The sequence below is a fragment of the Meriones unguiculatus genome, chromosome 15 (assembly GCF_030254825.1).
Source record: "Meriones unguiculatus strain TT.TT164.6M chromosome 15, Bangor_MerUng_6.1, whole genome shotgun sequence".
NCBI lineage: Eukaryota > Metazoa > Chordata > Mammalia > Rodentia > Muridae > Meriones > Meriones unguiculatus.
The window spans coordinates 72,611,684-72,635,357 of NC_083362.1; the positions used below are offsets into that span (position 1 = coordinate 72,611,684).

The following is a 23,674-nucleotide window of genomic DNA, read 5'->3' on the forward strand; positions in this document are numbered from 1 at the left end:
TTACTTTTCAGTAGACGAAACCAAGAGTTACACTCTGGGAAGCTAACCCGCATCACTTTGTCCTGACCTTGCCTCCTTGGGCCTTGCAGGTATGATGCTGGAAGGGATGGCTTTATCGACCTGATGGAGCTGAAGCTCATGATGGAGAAACTAGGAGCCCCCCAGACCCACCTGGGTCTGAAGAGCATGATCAAGGAGGTGGATGAAGACTTCGATGGCAAGCTCAGCTTCCGGGAGGTACCTATGGCCTGCTGAGCTGAGAAGACCCCAGTCTACAGCCCCTGAGTGCCAATGAGGTGGCCTCTTGAGAGTGCTCTCTGATCAGATATTTAATCATCAACTCAGCGTTTTTTCCTCCTTTAGTTTATTCACTTTACATCCTTGCAGCCCCTTCCCTCCTCCCCTCCCAGTCTCACTCTCTTTCCCTCCTCCTCCCATCTCCTCTTTACCTCAGAAAAGGGGCGCTCCCTTTCCCATCCACCCCAACTCACAAGTTCCATTGGGATTAAATGTGTCCTCTTCCCCTGTGGCCTGTCAAGGCAGTCCGGCCAGGGGAAAGTGATCTAAAAGCTGTCAAGTGAGTCTATTTCTGATGTAGCCCCCACTTCCCTCACTAGAGGACCCACCTGAAGCCTAAACTGCCCATCTGCTACATCTTTGTAGGGGGCCTAGTTTGTGTATGGTCTTGGGTCAACTCAACTTTCAAATACATCTTTTGTAAACTGTGTGGGTGGCATGTTCCTATAATCCCAGCTCTCAAGAGATAGAGGAGGATCATTAAAAAAAAGAAATCTTTCTTGGTTGCTTTTGTCTGTTATCCAGGTACATGAAGGCTGAGGCAGGAAGATTACTATGCCTGACTTCTTTGCTTCTTTGTGTGTGTGTAAGGCTTTGGGATGTTTCAGTTGGGTATGATGTTATATAACTTGTGACAGCATCTTAATGACTGGATGGTAGAATTAGACCATCTTCTGTTGTCCTCTTGTAGGTTCTGAGTCAGCTGAGCCCTTGAGATCAAGAGCAGTACTTTAACCACTGAGCCATCTCTTCAGCTTCCTTTCTCCTATTCTATTCAGAGGGTACCCATAGGTGATCCAATTGAATCTAAGCTACTTGGCCATCTTTTCATTAGTTTCCAGGATGGCCATTTCTCACAAGAGTAGGCTTGGTGACCTCCAAAACAGTTTTGTCAGCTCTTGGCCCCTTGAAGAGGCTCCAGTGACATTGGCATCGGTCCTTTGTGAGATCCAAGCCTTGTCTTCGTCCTGTTTCCAGGTTGTCCTAGGTATGTGGACTTGGGCGTATAAGACCATCTAGACCCCACAGCCTACACTTTGCTGTTTGATTTTACTTTACTGTATTCACCCATGGCCAAGCCTCCTGGGCTGGAATTCAGACCTCAAGATGTCAGACAGCACTGATGTGCCTCTTGAGCAAGTTCTCCTTCTTTTCTGAAGACAGAATCTATGTCAGGCTGGCTTCAGATGTAGATCCTTCTGCTTTAGCTTGCCAAGTGCTGGAACTGTAGTCTTGTCCCAGCATGCCTGGCCACCTGGAGTTCTTTTTGTCCTTTTTGGTGAGACAGAGTCTCATTCTGTTGTATATACCATCCTTGAACTCACTATATAGTCCACCTGGCTTTGAACACACAGCAGTCTTCCTGTCTTAGCCTCCTTAGTGCTGGGAATTACAGGCATGTATCACCATAGTAGGGTGGTTCTCTCTCTCCTGCTCTTACTCTCTCTCACTTGTGTGTGTGTGTGTGTGTGTGTGTGTGTGTTATATTAGGAGTGGGGAAAGTTAAGACAGGGTCTTAGAAAACATGTTTAAAAATATGTGTATACATGTTTTATCTGATGTACATCTGTGTATCGCATGTGCCTGGTACCGTGAGGGCAGAAGAGAGCAGCAGCTCTCCTGGAACTGGAATTATAAGCGGTAGTAAGCTGACATGTGGGAGCCAAGAATCAAACCTGGGTTCTCCACAAGAACAGCAAATGCTGTTAAATGTGGAGCCATCTTTCCATCTCTAAAGACAGGATTTTGCATAAAGCAGGCTGCAGGCTGGCTTCAAATTCACTGTGTAGCTGAGGATGACCTTGAACTCCTGATTTTTCTTGCCTTACCCTCTATGTTCTGGGATTACAGGCATGTACCATCACACCCAACTTTACCCTTGGAGTTCTTTTTAATGTTTCTTTTTTACCTTATTTACTGTATGGAACATATATGACTCCATGCATGTGTGAAGATCAGAGGAGAACTTGGAGGAGTCAGTTCTCCCCTTCTGTGTCAGTCCAGGGCTTGAACTCAAGTTGTCAGCCTTGGCAGCAAGCATCTTTTCTCACTGAGCCATCTTGTCAGCCCACCCTCGGGTTCTTGACACACCCTTTCTCTATAGGGAGTTACCTTTGTCCTAAAATAGGAAATGTATTTCTGTCACTTATAAATGAAGAGCTCTAACACAGGAAGTATTTGTACACCTCTGGCCACAGCCTCGAAGTTAAAAATTCCCTCAGTCTCAGGACAGCATCGAAGGGCTTATGGCTGAAGGAGCTTCTGAGCTGTGCTAGCTCCCTCTGCCCTCTGTCTTTGTTCTCTGCCTCTCCTTCCCTCTCCCTTTCCCCAGAGTCACAGCTTGGACGTTTTCCAACTCAACACCATGCCAGTCTCTGTGGACTATAAATAGGAAAACAAACAAGGTTGGGCAGTGAAGGAGATTGTCATTCAGGGCAGTGAGTGAGTCTAAATGGATGAAATGGGAGTGCCTGGTGTGCTGGATGCATTCCGGTTGAACTGGATTGTTTTTGTCTTGTCTGTCTGTTTGTTTGTTTGTTTGTTTTTGTCTGACTGATGTTGGGAGCCCCTGAGTTATGACAGGGATGCTGCTGGTCATCTGTTAACTGGCAGAGTGAACTTGTACAGTCTTGGACCTCAGGACTCAGAACAAACAGTTCTGGAAGAGGCCTGAGGGATTTGTTCATGTTTCAGGCTCACAATGCCCTTCTGTGAATGTGAACCCTGTCACCTCCACTTAAACTTTTAAAACTATGCCGTATTTTTTTTTATTTTGTGTTGAGGGGGAAGGGGTTCAGGGGTGCCACGGTACACCTGTGGAGGTCAGAGGACAGCTTCCATCACATGGGCCCTGGGGACCAAACTCAGGCTGTCAGGCTTGATGGCAAACACTCTGAGCTATCCCACCAGCTCAGGAAAACTGGGTCTTGGGGAATGGAGACTCCCTGGATGCTGAGCTGGGACAGCGCTCGCTCTTTCCTGAGTGGTCTCCTCGGGTCCCTGAGAAGTATTACTGTGGAAAGCAGCTCCTTGTGGAGTCCTCCAGTAAACTGAGTGCTTTAAGGATGGCTAGGTGTTTGGCCTAGTTTCTGCTGCAGTAACAGAATGTCCCAGCCTGGCTTATTTAGAAGGAAAAGAAGTTTGTCTTGGCCTGCAGTTCTGGGAGTCCAAGGGCAGGGCACTGGCCTCTGCATAGCTCCTGGCACAGGCTGTGTGCTGCTTGAACTCAGCGTGGAAAGCAAAGGTAAGTGTGGCAGAGAGAGCATCACAGTGAGAGAAGAACAGGACACAACTAAGCCCTCTTCATAATGTGAAACCCCTGAAAAAAAGCATCCTCCCTCTCGGTGGCCTGTTAGTCTTCTTAAGGCCACCATCTCTCAACACTTTTGGACTAAGGACCTAGCATCCTAGGAACCATGCACTGAGGGACAGGCATTCACTTCACCCCACAGTTCCCCTCTGCACTGCTGAAGTCTTTACTGCATCCATCTCTTTCACGAGAGAAGAGAGAGCCAAGAGAAACGGCAGCAGCCACCACTGTCTCCATCCTCCTGGCCTCTACCCCATTGCTGGGTGCCTGGCCTCCTTTTGACAGGCTAGTTTTCACTCTGGCCAATGTTGCTGGCTCTAGGAACTGCTGCAAACTGAGTCTTTGCTGGCCTCTAGTGAGAGAGCCGGGAGCTGCAGGTGGGTGGGTGTGGCCCAGGGGACCTCAGGGAAGCCACAAGTCCCTGCACACCTCACTTCATCTCTTGGATTAGGACTCACCAGTGTCCCCAGCAGAGTGAGGGCTGAGTGAGAAACAGGAAGCAGGAGGGAGTTCCGGCCTTGGGAGCAAAGACACTGGAGCTTGGAGCTGGGAAGCCTGTTGAGTGGTTGATTGTCTTTCAGAAAGGCATTCTTTAGGGCGAGTGGCCGTTAAAGAAGATGTGGAAAACTGCACGGCACTTCTCAGGCAGATAAACTTGTAATTTTTTAAAAAGCTTATTTATTTTATGTGTATAAAAGTTTTGCACACACATGTGCTGCACAGAGGCCAGAAAAGGGTGTCGGAGCCCCTAGAACTGGAGCTATAGATGAGCCACCCTGGGGGTACTGGGAAGAACCCTGGGTGCCCCTGCAAGGACAAGTGCTCTGAACCAAGGATCCGTTTCTCCACTGCCCCCCTCCCACCCTCCCACAACTTGTAGGTTTCTGTGGGGTTAAAGCCTGACAACCTGAATTCAGTCCCTGGGGGTCACATGATAGAGGAGAACCGACCAAGTGTCCTCTGACCCCCATACATACACCATGGCCTGCCATATACAAAATGAATAAAAGGTAATAAAGCATTTTATTTTTTAATTTGCAGGGTTTTTAAAATTTGCTTTGGGCTAGGGTTTCACACCATAGCCCACGCTGGCCTGAAACTGTTGGCAATCCTCCTACCTCAGCCTCCTGACATTGATGTTACATGTGTGAGCCACAATGTTAGCTTTATGAAAATTACAAAGAAGAGACATAATCAGAAAGTAACCCTGGGAGAGGAGGGGAGGAGGAGGAGGAGGAGGAGGAGGGACTTGTATTTAAGAATTTATTCTTGGAGGCCCTAATACAATTGCCCTCAAAGATTACTTTGTTCAGGTTACACATTTTAAATGTGGAAGAAGAGAGCAGGTTACACACACACACAAAAATGTGGGTCTTACTAAGTAACCGTTTGGAGGAAAATAAAGTTAATGATTACCCTCCCAATAGAACAGAATACATTTGAGAGATTAAATATTTACGTGTTTAAAAAAAAAGCCATAAAAATACCAGGCAGAAACATACCTGACTGTTTATGTAACCTTGGTGTTGAAGAACATTTTCCTAAGCTGCCTCTGGTAGCAGGAAAGAAAAAGATTTGACAGACTTTATGTAAACATTTTTCCCAAGTCAAAAACTGCCATAAAGAACCCAGGAACAGCAGCACACACCAGTGGCCCGCTCGCTCTGGGAACCCACACTGGAGTATCAGTTAAGACCAGCAACACAGACTCCTGCATCTCAAAATTCATAAACAGAGCCATTGTGGTGTTGAACATTTTTAATCCCAGCCCAGGAGGCAGAGGGAGGTAGACCTCTGTGAGTTTGAGGCCAGCCTGGTCTACAGAGGGAGTTCCAGAACAGCCAGGACCATGCAGAGGAGTCCTGTCTCATAAAAAGCAAAGAACAAACAAAAAGTAATAAACAGGGCCGGTGAGGTAGGCTTGGTGGATAGAGGCAATCTGATGCCAAGCCTGCCAACCTTGAGTTCCATCCCGGGACCCACATGGTGGGAAGAGAGAACTGACTCTTGCACGCTGTCCTCTGACCTCCACATGTGTGTTCTGGCATGTGTATAAACAAAAACAAAACAAACAAACAAAAACCCATAACACTAAAATGACAAGGAGCAGAGCTAACATGTTCTCAGTATACGAAGGCCTACAGAGATCTCTTAGTAAAGCACAAGAAAAACAGAACACGTGAGAAAAAATAGAAGTGACTGAAAGATATTAAAAAGGTGGGTGGGGGCTGGAGAGTTGGCTCAGAGGTTAAGAGCACTGGCTGCTCTTCCAAAGAACTCGGGTTCAGTTCCCAGCTACCATAGACAACAGTGGCTCGTAACCATCTGTAGTAAGATCTGGTGGCCTCTTCTGTTGCACAAGCATACATGCAGGTAGTCTATTTATTTAATAAGTAAATAAATAAACCTACAAAAATAGGTGTGGTGCAAATGGGGCGCAGGGGGATGACTCGGTATGTAAAGGCCAGACATGGTGAGCTGGGCTTAATCTCAGGGAGTCACGTGAGAAGAGAATCGGCTTCTGTAAGTTGTCCTCTGACCTCCACACGTGCCATGATGTACACACACACACACACACACACACACACACACACACATACACGCTTCGTTAAAAATAGTGTATAGGAGTTGGGGGAGATGGCTGAATGGCTAGAGCATGGTCCTCAACCTGTGGGTTGTGACCCCTTGGGGGTCACATCAGATAGCCTACGTATCAGGCATTTACAATACGATTCCTAACAGTAGCAAAATCACAGTGATGAAGTAGCAACAAAAGCAATGTTACAATTGGGCTCACTGCAGCATGAGGAACTGAATTAAAGGGTCAGCGTCGGGAAGGTTGACAACCGCTGGGGCGGAGGCTCCAGCCGCACTGGTTGTGCAAGCCTGACAACTGATGTTTAATCCCCGGAGCACGTGTAGAGAGCTGGGTGTGTTAGCACACGTCTGTAATCCCAGCACTCCTGCGGGGAGATGGGAAGCTGGAGGGTGAGCTAGTCTTGAGCAGACAGCGGTGGCAGAAGCAAGGCATGCCCTGCCTCAGCAAGGTGGACGCCAAGAACTGATGCCTGCCTTGACCTCTGATCTGTACTCGTACGCTGTGGACCCTGCATGCCGATACTCACACAACACGCTAAAAACAAACAGGGAAATGAGCGTGAGCTAGACAGATGCCTTCAATCCCCACACTCAGGAGGCAGAGGCAGGCAAGTGGAGTTCTATGAGTTTGAGGCCTTCCCGGTCAACATAGCCAGGCCTAGCCCAGCCCAGCCTGCAGAGTGAGACCGCTGTCTCAAAGAAGGAAATGTTAGGATTGCAGGCCTACACCACCATATCTAGTTTATGAAGCACTTACTAGGGACTGAACCCAGGGCTTTCCTGAACCGGCCTACTCTGTGACCCAACTGTGTGGATTTCTGAGGGATAAATTCCCAACAGTCGCATTAGTGGATGGAGGAGAGAACAGTATTTAATTCAATTAATGTGTTTGGTGCTGAGGATCGGACTCACGTCTTATTCACACTGAACGTGTGCTTTGCCCTGGGCTGTGCCCTTGACCCTGTGCTTTTGGTCCTGATGATCTGGTAAGGAGAAAAATAATTATCCACACAGGCATAAACGTGCTCTTCAGGGCTGGAGAGATGGCTACGAGTGCTTGCTGCTCTTGCAGGGGATCCAGGTTTGGTTCCTAATACTTAGATCAGGAAGCTTGCAACTGCCAGTAACTCCAGGTCAACAGGTTCCAGCACCCTCTTCTGAAGCTGTGGACACCTGCACCCACACCTGCATCCATATGCATTTAATTAAAAACTATAAACAAAAAAGTTTAGAGGCACCCCTCCCCCTCCAAGGTTACAAGGCAGCCTTGGCTGTCCTGTAATTCACTATATAGACCAGTAAACCAGGCTGGCCTCAGACTCACAGAGATCTGCCTGCCTCTGCCTCCCTAGTGCTGGGATTAAAGGTGGGCGCCACCACCATCTGGCAAAAACCCACCCTTTTCAAATGCTTGGCAAGAATGGCATTTGCTCAGGCCAGAGGGTTTGTTATGGATGACCTGGTGACACAGCAGAAGAGTAGAATAGTAGTAAGCCTTTGTCCTCTTCCTCCTGCAGTTCCTGCTCATTTTTCACAAGGCCGCTGTTGGTGAGCTGCAGGAAGACAGTGGCCTGCTGGCCTTGGCCAAGCTTTCCGAGATCGATGTTGCCCTGGAGGGTGTGAGAGGTGCCAAGAACTTCTTCGAAGCCAAGGTAAGCGCCCGTCCCTTTCCTGCCCCGCCTCCACTCTCCCCTCACCCTGCCCGTGTGGCAGGCACTTCCTGTCCAGAGAGCCATCAGCTTCCTCAGCACAAGGCTGGGAAGTGAGGGTGACTCCTCACGCCGTGCAGAAATAGACACAGCACGGAAGATGACTTGTTCACAGGCTCCAGAGGGTTTGTTGCTCCTAAGCCCCAAGACACACTCTTCATCTAGACCCTGCTGAGGGTTTTTTCTATCTCCACAACCAGTTGAGCTGCTTCTGCAGCTCCCGCACCCTTTTTTTTCTTTACATCTTAGAATCTGGGGTGGAGGTCTAGAAAGATGCCTCTCTTGCAGGGGACTGGAGTTTGGTTCCCAGTACCTATACTGGGCAGCTCACACCTCCTCTAATTTCAGTTCCAGGGAATCTAACATCCTCTTCTGTCCTTTGCAGACACGTGCTGCACATGCATGTATGCAGGCAAAACACTCTGTAAACAATAAAAATAAATAAATCTTAAAGGGCTGGAGAGGTGGCTCAGAGGTTAAGAGCACTGGCTGTTCTTCCAAAGGTCCTGAGTTCAATTCCCAGCAACCACATGGTGGCTCATAACCATCTATAGTGAGATCTGGTGCCCTCTTCTGGTGTGCTGGCACACATATAGGCAGAACACTGTATACACAATAAATAAATCTTAAAAAACAAAAGCAAACAAGCTGGATGTGGGGACACGTGCCTTTAATCCCAGCATTCAGGCAGGCGGAGGTAGGTGGATCACTGTGAGTTTGAGGCCACCGTGGTCTACAAAGTGAGTCCAGGACACCCCAAGTTACACAAAGGAAACCCTGTCTCAAATAAGTACGTACGTACGTACGTACGTAAGTAAGTAAGTAAGTAAATAAATAAATAAATAAATAAATAAATATTTTTTTTTAAAAAGCACTGGCTACTCTTCCAGAAGACCTGGGTTCAATTCCCAGCACCCATGTGGCAATTCACAACCATCTGTAACTCTTAACTCCAGTTCCAGGGGACACAACACCCTCACCAATGCACATGAAAAAAAGATAAATTTTTAAAATTTTGAGACACAAGTAGGAGAGGTCCAGGGAAGGGTGGCCTGCCCCACACCAATGTTCGCATCACTGAAAGTGGTCCGGAGATTGGCAGGCCCCACAGCCCTGCAAGTTCACCATCATTGACCACTGAGACACCTCTCCGAAGCTGGCTGCTGCAGCCTTGTCTCTTCCAGAGCATCCCTGCAGACACACGGACAGGAGAGCCCTCTACACCTGCTGCCTAGCAGAGCAGGGTGCAGTGACACAGGCACATGCTCCCCACAGGCAGAGCAGCTCTGCCTCTTGCACCCACATCACCGCTCTGTTTCCATTTGTACAGCAGAGGTAACAATGGGATTAATGAGTTTACATGTAGAGTGTTGCCTGGCTCGTGGGGAGCAGTCAGCGGGGGGTCCAAGCTATTGGGATTACATGCTGCTTCAGTTCGTTTCCAGCCTCTGGGGGACTTTAGGTTTCTTCCAGGAGCTTGTCCGAGACCACAGTGAGCCTGGTAACATCATGGCCTGCTTAGAGCTCTAAACAGGACTCTAATCTCACTAGTTAGGCATGCTGCTTGGAGATAGAGAGTCTGTTGGCAAAGGCATGCCAGCGTGTTGACTTCTGAAACCCAGGAAGAAGGGGACAGAACACTTGCCTTCTTCAGGGAGCCTACACAGCATAGGAAGGAAGTCCAGTGACTCATTGACACAGGGAAGCAGAAATGAGGACAGGGTTCCTTCTGTGATGGAGCCTCTCCAGCTACTAGGGCTGTCACATTTGCAGTCTCGAGACTTCTTGGGAAGGGTCCTGGGGCAGAGGCGTGAGAGCAGCAGGACAGTTGGCTGCCGCCGTGCGCTGAGCCACGTGCCCTAGGTGAAGCACATGAGTTCCCGAGACTGTGTCATCTGGGCATGCAGGGCCTGTCATGACTTGCTTGGGATCCCTGCTCTGGTCTCCTCCAGTTCTTCAGAACTGGAAATTTTCACAACCGATTTGCAGAACCTGTAGCTCCCTTTGCCCACAGCTCTACCTCTGCTTGAGGTAGAAAACTCTGCTCCCTTTGGACCCATCTTCTAGGGCAGCCCGCTCCTGGCTGACCAGGCCTGGAAAGACCCCATCCTTAGCGCCTGTATTCATGTGTGAGTGGCACCATTTTGTATCTTTTCAGGGTGCTCTCGGACACTTTCAGGGCGATTATCAACCGGTCTGTCTGTAGAGCGGCAAATAGTCTGTCTTTGGAACGTCTCCTTTCAAAGGCACCGGGGCACCTGGCAAGGATTTTCCCATAACACTGCTGGGGTAGAAGGGAACTGGACACAGTCTAAAAATCCACTCTCAGAGACGTGTCTTATCACGGTGTGGCCGTATGTTTGCTCGCTCTGCAGCCGCCAAAGATTGAGATGAGGCTGTGTAATACGTGAGGACAGATGTCCAAACTAAACCCAGCGAAATAATGTGTGTGTGACATCTGATTTTAAAGACTGACTACAGCCTAGATAATTACGTATGAAAGTATTAGCAATAGCTACGTCAAGGGACTCATTTTATTTTTCTACAGTGTTGAAGAATTAGTGTGCATTATTTTTATAAGGAGAAAAGACGAAATGCAAAAAAGAAAAAAAAACCAATAAACTTGCTGTGTTTATATGTCTGCTTCCCCAGCTAGATTCAAAGGCAGAGTAGGCGTGCTATCTTTGTAATTACAGTGCCCAGTGTGTAATGGCCCTCAATAAACGTCTGCATGAGTGACGAATGGAGGGAAGCACCGCTTGGATTTGGGAGAGGCCACAAAGGAAACGGCGCTGGTGACAGATGTCCCGGGATGAATGGGGATTCACCTTGTAATCAAGGAAGGGAGGCGTTCTGGTCGTGGGAACGGCAAGGGAAGGTCTCCGAGGCCTGGAGTGGAGCTGGAGGCGAGGGAGGACTGGGAGTGTGTGAGGGGGCAGGGCTGCTGGCGCAGCTGGAAAGCAAGCCGAGATGCAAGTGTGGAGACTCAGGACCTGGGGCCCCGCTCCTCCCCCCTTGTCATGAGGTTACTGACTCTGAGATCAGATGTTCGCTGGAGGTAACCCCAGCTGAGGGACCCCTGTAGACTGGCCCCCAGGCCCAACCCAGGTCTCTTTCAAGCTTTTTTGGGTGGTAGGAGGAGGGGGAGTTGTCAGGGAACATGGTTGATCCAGCACTGCAGGCGGCTTCATGTGCAGCCAGGCTGGGACCACACAGCTACAGGGGCCGGGAGCCCCCAGAGGTGCCTGAGTGGGTGAGGCTTGTACCTGTGTGCAGGTAGAAGTATCAGTTTGTCAAGCCTGTGACAATGGGACCAGGGGCAACATAAAGACACAACTTTATAGCTACAGTGCTCCTGACTACCTTATGGGAATTCCAGGAAGATCAGACATGAGGGAGGGGAGCTGGGATTTTTCTATGGAGAAAGCCCCTCCCCCCAGTGGGAGTGGTGTGAGGAGGAAAGGTGATAAACTGGGCTTTGGTATGAAGATCGCTCAGGCACAGTGAGGACACGTGTGGATTTGACAGGTATGATGATGACTGCAAATGGTCCTCCAGTCATGGCCACATGTAGGTTTGACTCCAGGGGCCTCCAGAGGGCCCCTGGAAATATGAAAATATCTGTCTTTCTTGGCGGTCTATGCGTCTTGTTATAAGTGTGGATCATGAGGCGATTCTTCCATTTCCTGTAACCACCTGTACCCATAGGTGCCGAGGAGCGTGTGGACGGGTGGGGCTGGGTATGTGACCATGACTTCAGGTGCCCAAAGATGAGGTATCAGATGTCCCTGGACTTACAGCCAGGTGGTTTCAAGGCTCCTGATGTGGGTGCTGGGAGTTGAGTTTGGGTCCATCTGGAAGAGTATAGTGTGTGCTCCTAACCTCCGAGCTATCATCTCTCCAGCCCTAGCAGTTCTCTCTTTCCACCGTTTGGGTCCTACAGATTGAACGCAGGATGTCAATTTTGGCAGCCAGCCATCTGGCCAGCCCTCAGTAGAGGTGTTTAAGGGATCTGATTCACCCTGTCATGCTGATTGCACTGGGATGGGACAGGAATGGACAGGAAGGAAGAACCCTGGGAGCCAAGCCTCCATTGCAGATGCTTGAGCAGGTGAGAGGGTTAGCTTGGAGTTAGGTAAGAATGTTTTTGTTTACTTTGCAGCTTCTGAGAGGAGTCAGCATGTATTGATTTCAGGGAGAAGTTGTCTAGGAAACATGGAAATACAAAGCAAGATGACTGAAAAGATAGGACAGGGGGTGCAGGGGCTGACGGGTTAGGGTCAAGGGTTAGGGTTAGGGTCTGGGTTATAAAACCCAGAGGCAAGATGAACTTCTGTGGTGGAGGAAATGAAAGATTCCAGGGTGAAGAGCTAGCAAATTTCCCTTTTCCACTGTCCTAGATAGGAATGGTGGGGAGGGAGGGTGTTGGTGCTGGCTCAGACCCTTTTCAAATACTACAGGTTCACACGCTAACACCCTAAAGGAGAAGGTGCCTGATATTCTCCCACGCTGGGAATGCAGCCATTGGACAGCAGACCCCAACTGTTGTCCCGTCTTGAAGATAAAGGTGCTGAAGCTTAGACAGTGGTTCCTTGGGAAACATTTAGCAACAAATTATCATATCTAGTAATCCTGGCATTCAGGAGGCAGAGGCAGGAAGGTTAAGAGTTCAAGGCCCTGGTCCACTGTGGATAGAGCTCAGGATCTATCTAGGCTGCAGGGCACCCTGTCTTAAAAACATAAACCGGATGTGCTCGCTCTAGTTTGTTGTAACTTCTCTAAATAACATACTTCACGTCATTCATCATACTCCACATAGCTGTTGATCCACAGAGAGGTGCTCTTGCATCTGTTGCCAGGTTGTGGTGGCAATGGACAAGTGAAAGTAGTTTCTAGAGCTGGAGAGATGGCTCGGTGGTTAATGCTGGCTGCTCTTCCATGGGTTTGGTTCCCAGCACCCCCATGGCCGTTTACGACAGCCTGCAGCTCCAGTTTCAGGGCTTCCGAGTCCTCTCCTGGCCTCCGCAGGTACTCCACATGGGTGTGGAGCACAAACATACATGGAGACAAAACGCTTAGATACATAAAAAATATAACTGTTTAAAAAAATAGTTTCAGGGGCTGGAGAGATGGCTCAGAGGTTAAGAGCACTGATTGCTCTTCCAGAGGTCCTGAGTTCCCAGCAACCACATGGTGGCTCACAACCATCTACAGTGAGATCTGGTGCCCTCTTGTGGCTTACAGGTGTACATGCAGACAGAACATTGTATACATAATATATTAATAAATACATCTTTTAAAAATTACTTTGTTAAAAAAATAAAAATAAAATAAAAATAGTTTCAATAGCTCATAGTTTAAGATAATTCATAAAGAAAAAAGTGAAAGAATAAACATTGAAACCTCAGGCTGGGTGTGATGGAGCATGCCCATAATCCCAGTCCTTGAGAAGCTGAGGCAGAAGGTTTGCTGAAAGTTAGAGGCTAGCCCAGGCTACATAGCAAGGACCAGGACTATTAGAGCTACATAGTGATTGTGTCTTAAAGTGTGTGTGTGTGTGTGTGTGTGTGTGTATGAATGTGGAATAGCTCTGAGGAAAAATCCTTTCTTGATGGAAGTATTACAGCTCTGAGGAGAAAGAAAGCTCCTGGTAGTCAGGAGCCAATACCACAAAGTCAACACTGCACAACAAAGAGATTCGTTGGGATAGGCACAGCAGGTATTTTAGGTAAGAAGCAGCCTGGGCCTGAGCAGGAGACAGGCTTAGATAGGGTTTCTTGGGAGAGGAGTTTTCCAGGGTGGGGATTGGTACGATTTCAAGTCCTGAGCTTGGGGCAAGCCCAGGGATTGGTGGGTTTTCAAACTGGGAAGCACAGGCAGACTTTTTATCCTGGGGGTCTGGGGAGAAGGAAGGAAGCTTAAGCGATAACCCAGTAGTTAAAGTGTTTACTGCAGGAAGGTCAGAGTTCAGATCCCCAGAACCCTTTGTGAAGCAGGATGTGTTAACACATATCTACAACCTCAGTACTTTTCTGGCAAGATCGGAGCTAGGGAGATGCAATCCCCAGAAGCTAGCAGACCATCGAGCCTGGATACACAGAGGTGAACCAGAAAGAAACCTTATCTCCAACAAGGTTGGACCACCTTGAGGGTAAAGACCACCACTTGAGGTTGCCCTCTGACCTCCACACTCATGCACCACCAACAGAGAGAGAGAGGACAGAGAGGGAGAGAGAAGCACACACAGGTGGAGCGACATGGAGAGGGGGATGGGAGGAGAAAAACTTCAACTTCCTTGCTTGATGTGCTGAGCAATTTCTTGTTGATGATTTCAAGTACCACGGGGTCATTGTCTCGCTGTTTCTGGGCACCTCGTAGCACAAAGGCAACACATTTGAAGTTTGACCTGCAGTTTTAGCACCTCCCCCAGTGCACTATGACAAGATTGTGTAGACAGAGACAGTGAAGGCTAAAAGTGTAGTGCCGGCTGTTTTCCGTGGTGTAAATGTCCACACTGAGACTGAGTTCAAGCTGTCAGTGGAACGTGGACGCACATGGACCCAGGAAGCTGCTCACAGTCGTCATGTCATTTCTCCGTATTCCCATGCTGGAGACAGAGCGCTAGAAGATAATAGGAAAATGTAATGAGAGAATCAGAATGCCATGGCCCTTTAGTACTCACCATTTGCTGTTGGTGCAATTGATTACAGATTCATACGATTAAAAAATTTGTAATGACTAATTTTATCACAGACATTCTGGGAATGAAACAGTTGGCTTTTGAGCAGTTACAAGGCAGCTGATGCAGCCTACCTTGGAGTAGTGGAAAGACTACCTCTCTGTTTTACTTTGTTTTGTTTTGTTTTGATTTTTTTCCCCAGTTGAAAGAGGCAGAGGTGGGATGGATTGGTCATCACTGTTAGGAGAGAGACGAGGAAGAAAGCCAGTGAAGACCCAGCTCTGGCAGGAAATTCCAAGTCCCAGTAGTTCTAGCAACTGCCCTTAAGAGAAGTTTTGTTTTTTTTTTTCTGAGACAGGACTTTTCTGTGTAACCATGGCTGTCCTGGACTCACTTTGTAGACCAGGGTGGCCTTAAACTCACAGCAATCCTGCCTGCCTCTTCCTCCCCAAGTGCTGGGATTACAGGTGTGTGCCACCAACACCCAGCTTATTTTTTTAAGATTAATTTTTGTTTTATGTATATGAGTGTTTTGCCTGCCATACATGTATTTGCACCATGTGTCTGCAGAGGCCAGAAAAGGGTTTCCAGAACCCTTGGAACAGGAGGTTCAGATGATCGTGGGCTGTCGTAGGGGTGCTGGGAAACTGAACTTTGGTCCTCTGCAAGTGCTCTCAGCTACCAAGGCTTCTCTCCAGACTGAAGAGATTTCTTTCTTTCTTTCTTTCTTTCTTTCTTTCTTTCTTTCTTTCTTTCCAAGTGTGCCCTCAGCTTGGATGCAGGCATAGTACATCCGGCAGTGAGGGTAGGCCATAGTGAGGAGTGTGAGCAGATGAGACAGTGTGCCAAGCGGAATGCAGCTGGGGAGTTGAAGCCTTTTGTGTACTTGAAGGGGTTGGTTCCAGAAACCTCAGATACAAATATTTTTATATGCTCAACTCCCCCACCCACCACCGCTAGATATAGAGTGGTATGTAGGGCTGGGGAGACAGCGCAGTTGAGAAAGCATTTGCCTTGCAAGCATGAGGGCCTGAGTTCAATTCCTTGAACCAACCTGAAAAAGAAGAAGCCAGACACGGTAGTATATTCAGATTCTTGGGGTTCCCTAGCCAGTCAGCCAGCCAGCCTGCTTAGCGAGCTCCAGGCTAAAACAAGGTGGGCACCTAAGGAACTACAGTCAAGGGTCCTCTAGCCTCTGCATGTATGTGCACATGTGTGCATCCTCACATATTCACACACAGATGAAGTGGCAAATGTTTGCACAAACCTATGTACATCCGTATATTTTAATATAGCTAAGTGTTGCGGAATTTAGAGATTTATTATGTGTTTCTTTTGTTTTATTAATTGTTGAGGTAATCTCATACTTCATGTTTGTGATCTTTCTGCCTTTGCTTCCAGTCCTAGGATTATATTTGTGCACAAACACATATGATAAGATCTATTTTTCTTTTTCTTCTTTAAATGCTGAGGATCAAATCCAGGGCTCTTCCATGCTAAACACACACTTCTTTTACTGGGCTATGCCTACAGCATAATATTCAAGTGTTGCAAAAACATAAACAATAATAAAGATTATAAATGACAGATACTATAAATAAGTAACAAAAGAAGGTAAGAGGATATGAAAAGGTCATGTCATGTTCATTTTCTGAGGCCACTAATTTTGAGAACAAAATCAGATAAACACAGGTCATGAAAGGTCTTGTTTGTTTTTATTTTGAGACGAACACTCATTATGCAGCCCTGGCTGGCCTGGAAAGTGATGTGGGGAGCAGCTATCCTCAGACTTACAGAGGTCTGCCTGCCTCTGCCTCTTGAGTGCTGGAAAGAATAAGTTCTGCACCACTATAGCCAGTGAAGAAAAAAATGTTTATACCAAAGAATTGTACCTGGGAGAGGAAAGAATAGGGTCAACATATACTGAATGAAAATAATTTAAGTTCAAGAAGAGAAATGCAGCTGTGAGGATCTTAAATTAGGACGTGTGTGGTGTACACATCTTATACTCCTGTACTTCAGAGATCTTGGAATGATACGAAATAGGATACAATTCTAACATTTAAGGAGATTGACCTTAGCTGTAAGTTTAACATATAGCAAAATATTTTTTAATTTTTTAAAATTCTTTATTAATTACTCTTTATTCACTTTGGATCCCGCCTATGGTTCCCTCCCTCCCTCCTCCTGTCCCAATCTCTCCCTTCCTCCCCACTCTGCACGCATGCCCTGCCCCAAGTCCACTGATAGGGGAGGTCTTCTTTTCCCCTAGTCAATTAGGTCTCATCAGGAGTGGCTGCATTGTCTTCTTCTGTGGCCTGGTAATGCTGCTTCCCCCTCAGGGGGAGGTAATTAAAGAGCAGGCCAATCGGTTCATGTCAGAGACAGTCCCTGTTCCTATTACTATGGAACCCATTTGGACACTGAACTGCCATGGGCTACATCTGTGCATGGGTCCTAGGTTATCTCCATGCATGGTCGTTGGTTAGAGTATCAGTCTCAGGAAAGACCCGTATGCTCAGATTTTTTGGTTCTGTTGCTCTCCTTGTGGAGTTCCTGTCCTCCCCAGATCTTTCTTTTTCCCACTTCTTTCATAAGATTCCCTGCACTCTGCCCAAAGATTGGCATCTGCTTTGATAGTCTGCAGAGCAGAGCCTTTCAGAGGTCCTCTGATTAATTACACTTTATTTACTTTGTATCCCCCCTGTAGTTCCCTCCCTCCTCCCCTCCCAAACCTTCCCTTCCTCCTCCTCCCCTACACATGCCCCTCCCCAAGTCCACTGGTAGGGGAGGTCTTCTTTTCCTTCCTTTTGATCCTAGTCTATCAGTCTCAACAGGAGTGGCTGCATTGTCTTCCTCTGTGGCCTGGTAAGGCTGCTCCCCTTCAGGGGCAGGTGATCAAAGAGCAGGCCAATCAGTTTATGTCAGAGACAATAGCAAAATATTTAATTCTAAGAAAACAAGGGGCCAAAGAGCTGCCTCAGTTAAGAGCAGGTACTGCTCTTCTAGAGACCCTGAGGTCATTTCCCAGCACCCACAGCAGGTGCCTCACAACCACCTGTAGCTCCAGCTCCAAGAGACTAAGCCCTCTTTGGCTTCCCATAGGCACACACACAAGTTACACCTAAGTTTTTTAATTAAAAAGACATTTTCTACTTATTTTCTGATACTAAGGTTTAAATGCTTGGCCTTGTGCGTGCCAAGCACACCAGCAGACACTGGGCTCTACCTCATAGTCCCCAGAACAATTCATAAACCGGATATCAAGTGATGGTAAATCTTTGAAGGCCCAAATGGGCCTTCAACTTTTGCTCCTCCTGCCTCCATCTCACAAATATTGGTTTGACAGGTATGTGACATCATACCTGACTTTTTAAAATTTGGTTCTTTGGTATGCACACAGAGACATACACACACACATACACACTCCTTTATTTTAGATTTTTAATTTCATTGAGTGCTTTGCCCTCATGTATGGATGTGAGAACAAGCACAGAAGCCATTGAAACAGGGTGTCAAATAAGAGGAGTAGATGTTTTCCACGTGTGGTTTCCATATATGAAAAAATATTTGAACAACAGTGAACTGCCAACGAAAGATCCTGAGAACATCTGGGCCTATTGGGACAGGCTTTTAGGCTTAGCCACTTGGGAAGCTGAGGCAGCAGGATCACAGGTTGTCAGCATGACTCTGTCTCAAAAAGTTGAAAAGATGTCCATGGATACAGCACAAGGGGAGTTGCCCAGTCTTTGGGAGGCACTTCATAGGCTCAGTTCCAGGTACTGCCAAAAGATAGATAGATAGATAGATAGATATGTAAACAAAGTTGTAAAAGACAAAAAACTTAAAAGTAAATGTGAAAGACAGTTGGGCTAGCTATTTAATTAGAAGAATTTAAAAACCCCTCCTTTGTACCCTCTGTTAAAATAAGTGCGGGACTGGAGAGAAGGCTTGGGGTTGAGAGCACTTACTGCTCTTGCACAGGACCTGAGTTCAGTTCCATATGGCGGCTCACAAACATCTGGAACTCCAGTTCCCGGGGATCTGATGACCTCTTCTGACCTCCACAGGCAGCAGGCAGGCACACACGTGATACACATACACACATGCAGGCAAAGCTCTCACACACATAAAATGAAATTGAAAATATAAAGGTGTGTGTGTGCATCAAAGAACCAAATTAAAAATGTCAGTGTCACACCCCCATCAAACCAATGTTTGTGAGGTGGAGGCAGCAAGATCAAAAGTTGAAGGCCAGTTTGGGCTATGAAGCCAGTTTGGACTATATGAACAAAATACAGAAGATCCATATGAGAAACCCACAAAAGTATTAGAGGGAAATATAGAAAAAAGGGTTCAGAGCGTTGGAGGTTTTCTTAGATGTGACTGGAATGGCAAGAGTGAACGGTTGATGAATTGCATCAATATTTTAGTACTTTGGAGGCCCAAGGTACTTTAAAAGACTAGTCAAACTACGAAGAGACAACAGAAAGATTAACAGCAAGCAATTAATATAGAGTTATGTAGAGAACTGTAAATTGGAAGAGAAAAACATTTGAACATGAAAGTGGGTAAGGGATCCATGTGGATAACCCAAGGGATGTAAGGACGGAATAAGAGAAGGTGACAATATTCTTTGGCTATTAGATTAGCAGGAAAATGAGGACAATGGTGAGAAGCTTTGGTTTTTATATATGGCTCTCGTAGTTTCCACTCTTCCGTGATTGGGGAGGGAGTGTGACGTAGGTGCCCCAGTTGTGTCTGAGCACTCCATAGTCACTTAAGCTGCACCGTGGCCAGTTGTGAGTTTCTGTGCCCTCTTTCTGATGCACAAAGAATCTTCTGTCCTGATGAGGTCTGAGAGTAGCACCAAGCCTGGTTCAGGACTGGTCCACCAGAATGTAGCGATATTGTCGTGAAGCAAAGGAATGTAAATGTGGGAAAGGGTTTGGGAAATGGCTTCACAGAAGAGCTTGCCTACCACGGTGAAGTAGCAGATGCTCTCAAGTACCCTGAAAAAGAATGGAGAAAGAGCAAGCCCAGAACACAGAAGCAGGTAGAAGCCCGCCACAGGGAAAGCAATGGTATCGGCTCTCAACAGCAGATTTAGGGACCAAAGGAAAGGGCACCTTTGCAGCTCGCATCCTCAGCAGTATCAGCCTCATTTGTTCAAGGTTTGCGTGGCCACTGCAAGGGCTGGGGTGTCAGCATCCCTTCTCCGCCCTCACAGTGTTGTCTGTTTGCCATTTCTCTACAGGCCCAGGCCTTGTTATGCTCCAGTAAATTCGAAGCTGAGTTGAAAGCTGAGCAAGAAGAGCGGAAACGAGAGGAGGAGGCCAGGAGGCTCCGCCAGGCAGCTTTCAGGGAGCTCAGGGCTACTTTCAGCGCATAGTCCTGCTGACCTGACCCACCACCGCAGCTGTGCCTTACCGATGCCCTGGAGGAGATGACCGGGATTTTCACATTTTCACCCCTGCTGCCCGCTGCCTGAGTGACCCTCCCCTTTGAAAGCCCCAGGCCTGTTTCTTAGTGCTTCTGGATAACCAGCGACTGCTTTAGTCCTTCCCAGGGTCCTGGCCCCTTCTAAAAGGCTTTCCAACCGTCACTCCTCTGCTGTTCCCTGTGGCCGAGACTCGTCTCTTCTTGGAAACCATCCTTGTCCCTGAGTAGTTCTATGTCAAAGAGTTCTGTTCATCTATGGTCCTCAGAAGACTTGTTGCTTAGCTTCTTGGGTGGTTCTTCCCTGTGGTCCTCCCATTGCTTCCTGGCCAGCGTCTCTCTCCCTGTCATTCATTACTCGGATTCCATTAATTTCTTTTTCGCCATCTTCTGTCATCCTAGTGGTGGTAGGATTTGAAAGGAGGACTTGTGGATCATTACCTATCCCCTCTCCAGCTGGGAACTAGCTTGCCTGTCTCCTGGCCCTTAACAATACCCATCCTCTGGTTCCCCATCATCCTTTTCTTCTCATTTCAGCCATTTTCCGACTCTTAAGTCCTTTACTGTAAGAATGAAAGAACTGGTGGAAGTAATATTAACGAGCAAAAGGCTATCTGTCATCTGACCCCAGGCAAATCAGAGTGGGCCTGTAAAATTCCCAAGTGACACATTTAAGGTCTTTTGAATTCCCAGAAGTAATGACCATCTTCCCATTCCAAAGAGTACCCATGGGACAGATTTTTGTACCTTGTGAATTCTTGGGATTTCTCACAAATACCGGGGGTGGTGGTGTATTTTTTAACAAACAAACAAAAAAAAAGTCATTTATTACTTCTCCTTTATAACTGGTGTCTTCACAATAAAGAAAACATCTGCCTTTCTACCTTACAGCTGCTTCCTTTTAAATAAAACGTGCAAATGGCCTTTGCCTTCACACAGGTGTGCCTTCAGTGTTTTTTGAATGAGGGGGTGGAAGAACGTGCTTTCTATAGGGTCCGTTCAGCCTTGGGCTTCTGTTGCCCTGAGTTCCTGAAGTATGGGTGGGGCTGGGAACAGGATGCGCAGAGCTGGGGTGTGTTCAGTAGTTGGAGTACTGGCTTAGCATTCACGAAGCCCCGAGCTCAGTCCAAGCACCATATACGACCAACCCTGGGCAGCACTTCCTGCAACCTCAGCGTTTTAGGACATAGCTGCAGAATTCAAGTTCACGGTTATCCTTACCTATAAAGTGAGTTTGAGGCCAGGCTAGGCTACACGAGACCCTGTTTTAGGAGAAGCCAGGAGAACACCAAAGAAGAGGGGGAAGAAGGATTCTGGGAGGCAGAGGGATCAAGGACACCATGAGAACACAGCCAACGGAATCAACTAAGCAGGGGTCATAGGGCCTCACAGAGATTGAACTGACAATAAGACACTGTATGGGTCTGAGCTAGTTTCCTCTGCATATACATTATGGTTGCATAGCTTGGTGTTCTTATGGGACCCCTCACAGCGGATGTGGGGGTTACCTCTGATGCTTTTGCCTTTACTTGGGATCCTTTTTCTCCTACTAGGTCAACCTCATCCAGCTTTGATATGAAGGTTTGTGCCTAGACTTATTGTAATTTGTTATGCCATGCTCAGTTGCTATCCCTAAGAGCCTGCTCTTATTTGTTTGTTTTTTAAGGAAAACAGAGGAGTGGATCTAGGAGAAAGGGGCAGTGTGGAAGAGGGGACTAGGAGGAATGGAGGTAGGGAGACTGTGTTTGGGATATAATGTATGCAAAGAATAAAAATCAAAATTAAAATAAAATGTACATTGACCAGCATCAAAAACAACAAAAGAAAGAAAGAAAGAAAGAAAGAAAGAAAGAAAGAAAGAAAGAAAGAAAGAAAATCAAACACAAAGCCCAGCCATGGTGGCACACGCCTTTAATCCCGGTCTTTGGGAGGCAGAGGCAGGCTGTGAGTTCAGGGCCAGCCTGGTCTACAGAGTAAGGTCGAGGACAGCCAGGACTACACAGAAAAAAAAAAAAAAAAACAAAAACCTGTCTTAAAAAGAAAAAGGAAAGAAAGAAGGGAAAGAGGAAAGAAAGAAAGAAAGAAAGAAAGAAAGAAAGAAAGAGAAAAGGAAGGAAGGAAGGAAGGAAGGAAGGAAGGAAGGAAGGAAAGAAGGAACGAAAGAAAAGAAACAGTGGGACTGGGAAGGCAAGTTCCCATTGACAACCGTCATACTGAGGTTGTCATTTGCTCTTCTCCTGCCACCAGTGAGGATGCTTTTAGCTGCTGGTGAAATCTGCAGGGTTATTGTTTTTGTTTTGCTTTTAGATTTCTTGAAACTCCTATTAGAGCATGTCTTTAACTAATAACATATTTACCTTGGCATAACAGATTTGGTAAATATTTCACACTAATGAAAGAAAATGATATGTAGTCAGGACCAGAGGGGAGAGGTACATAAGTTCCTGAAAAAAAAAAAAAAAAGATTTTTTTTTTGGCTCGGTTTTTCTGTAAACCTAAACTTCTTTTTGAAACACTCTATTAATGACCAGCAGGATAGCTCAGCAGGTATAGGTGCCTGCTGCCAAGTCTGACCACTTGCCTTCAATACCCAGGCCCCACAGGTAGAGGGAGAGAACCAACTCCAGAGAGGTGTCCTCTGGACTCCATATTGCGTACCTTAGCACACGAATGTCTACCAGTGGTGATACTTGGCGGATAAAGGTGTTTGCTGCCAAACTTGATGACTTGAGTTTGATCACTGGGTCCCGTGTGATATAAGGAGAGAGCCAACTCCCAAAAGTTGATGTAGACATAACTGGGAAGAGAAAAATGCCTCCTAGGCAAGGCTGGGGAACATTTTCTTAATTTGTGATTGATGTGGGAGGGCCCAGCTCACTACGCCACCCACCCTAAGCAGGTAGTCTTGAAGTATTTAAGAAAGCAGGCTGAGCAAGCTATGTGGAGCAAGTCAGTCAGCAGCACCCCTCCACGACGTCTGCTTCAGTTCGTGCCTTGAGTTCCTACCATGACCTACCTTCATGATAGACAGTGATTGGACCTGTAAGATGAACTAAACCCGTTTGTCCCCAAGTTGTTTCTGATCATGGTGTTTTATAACAATAGAACCCCTAAGACAGTGAGTTCGACATGAATCACTGTCTCAAAATGGAAAACAAACCAAGATAAAAAAAAAAAAAAGCCAAACAAAAATAAAAATCTTTCCGTATAAACAGCCAAAGTGAGAGCTAAAACCCTCAAGTGATACAAAATGTTACAAAGTGATACAAGAGTTCTCAGGGCAGAAGATGACATACATTGGGCCAGGTGACCACGAAGAGCAGGGGTATGATGTCTTTGTGCCCTCTTAGTCCATACTTCATGTCCTGGAGAAGTTGTTCCTTACATAGCTGTCACCTCTGGGTCTCAGCCTTCATCTCCAGGGCCGAGGCCCAAACCCAGCCTTTTTCTGGTTCCCTGGGGCTCTGCAGTGCCCTGACTGGTTTTTCTACTCTCCTTCTATCTGGTTGTCCACTGTCCAGCTGGGACACTCTGAAATGCAAATCTGTTCCTAGCATCTCCCCTGCTCACTACCCTCCTCCATCTATTGGGAACCCCAAGGCCTAGGACTGAAATGGGAGAGGTTCCTGTGCCACACCTCCA

At 47.0% G+C, this 23,674-nt stretch overlaps 1 protein-coding gene across 1 annotated transcript in view; it reads left to right on the plus strand.

Annotated features, from left to right (window-relative positions):
- Positions 1-20,966, plus strand: part of Efhd1 (EF-hand domain family member D1) — a 46,382-nt gene extending 25,416 nt beyond the window's left edge. Inside the window, exons 2-4 of the mRNA XM_021644621.2 lie at positions 90-237; positions 7,723-7,857; positions 19,851-20,966. Of these exons, the coding sequence (XP_021500296.1) occupies positions 90-237; positions 7,723-7,857; positions 19,851-19,985 (418 nt within the window). The 3' untranslated portion in view covers positions 19,986-20,966. The remainder of the gene's footprint in view (positions 1-89; positions 238-7,722; positions 7,858-19,850) is intronic.
- Positions 20,967-23,674: the final 2,708 nt, after the last annotated feature.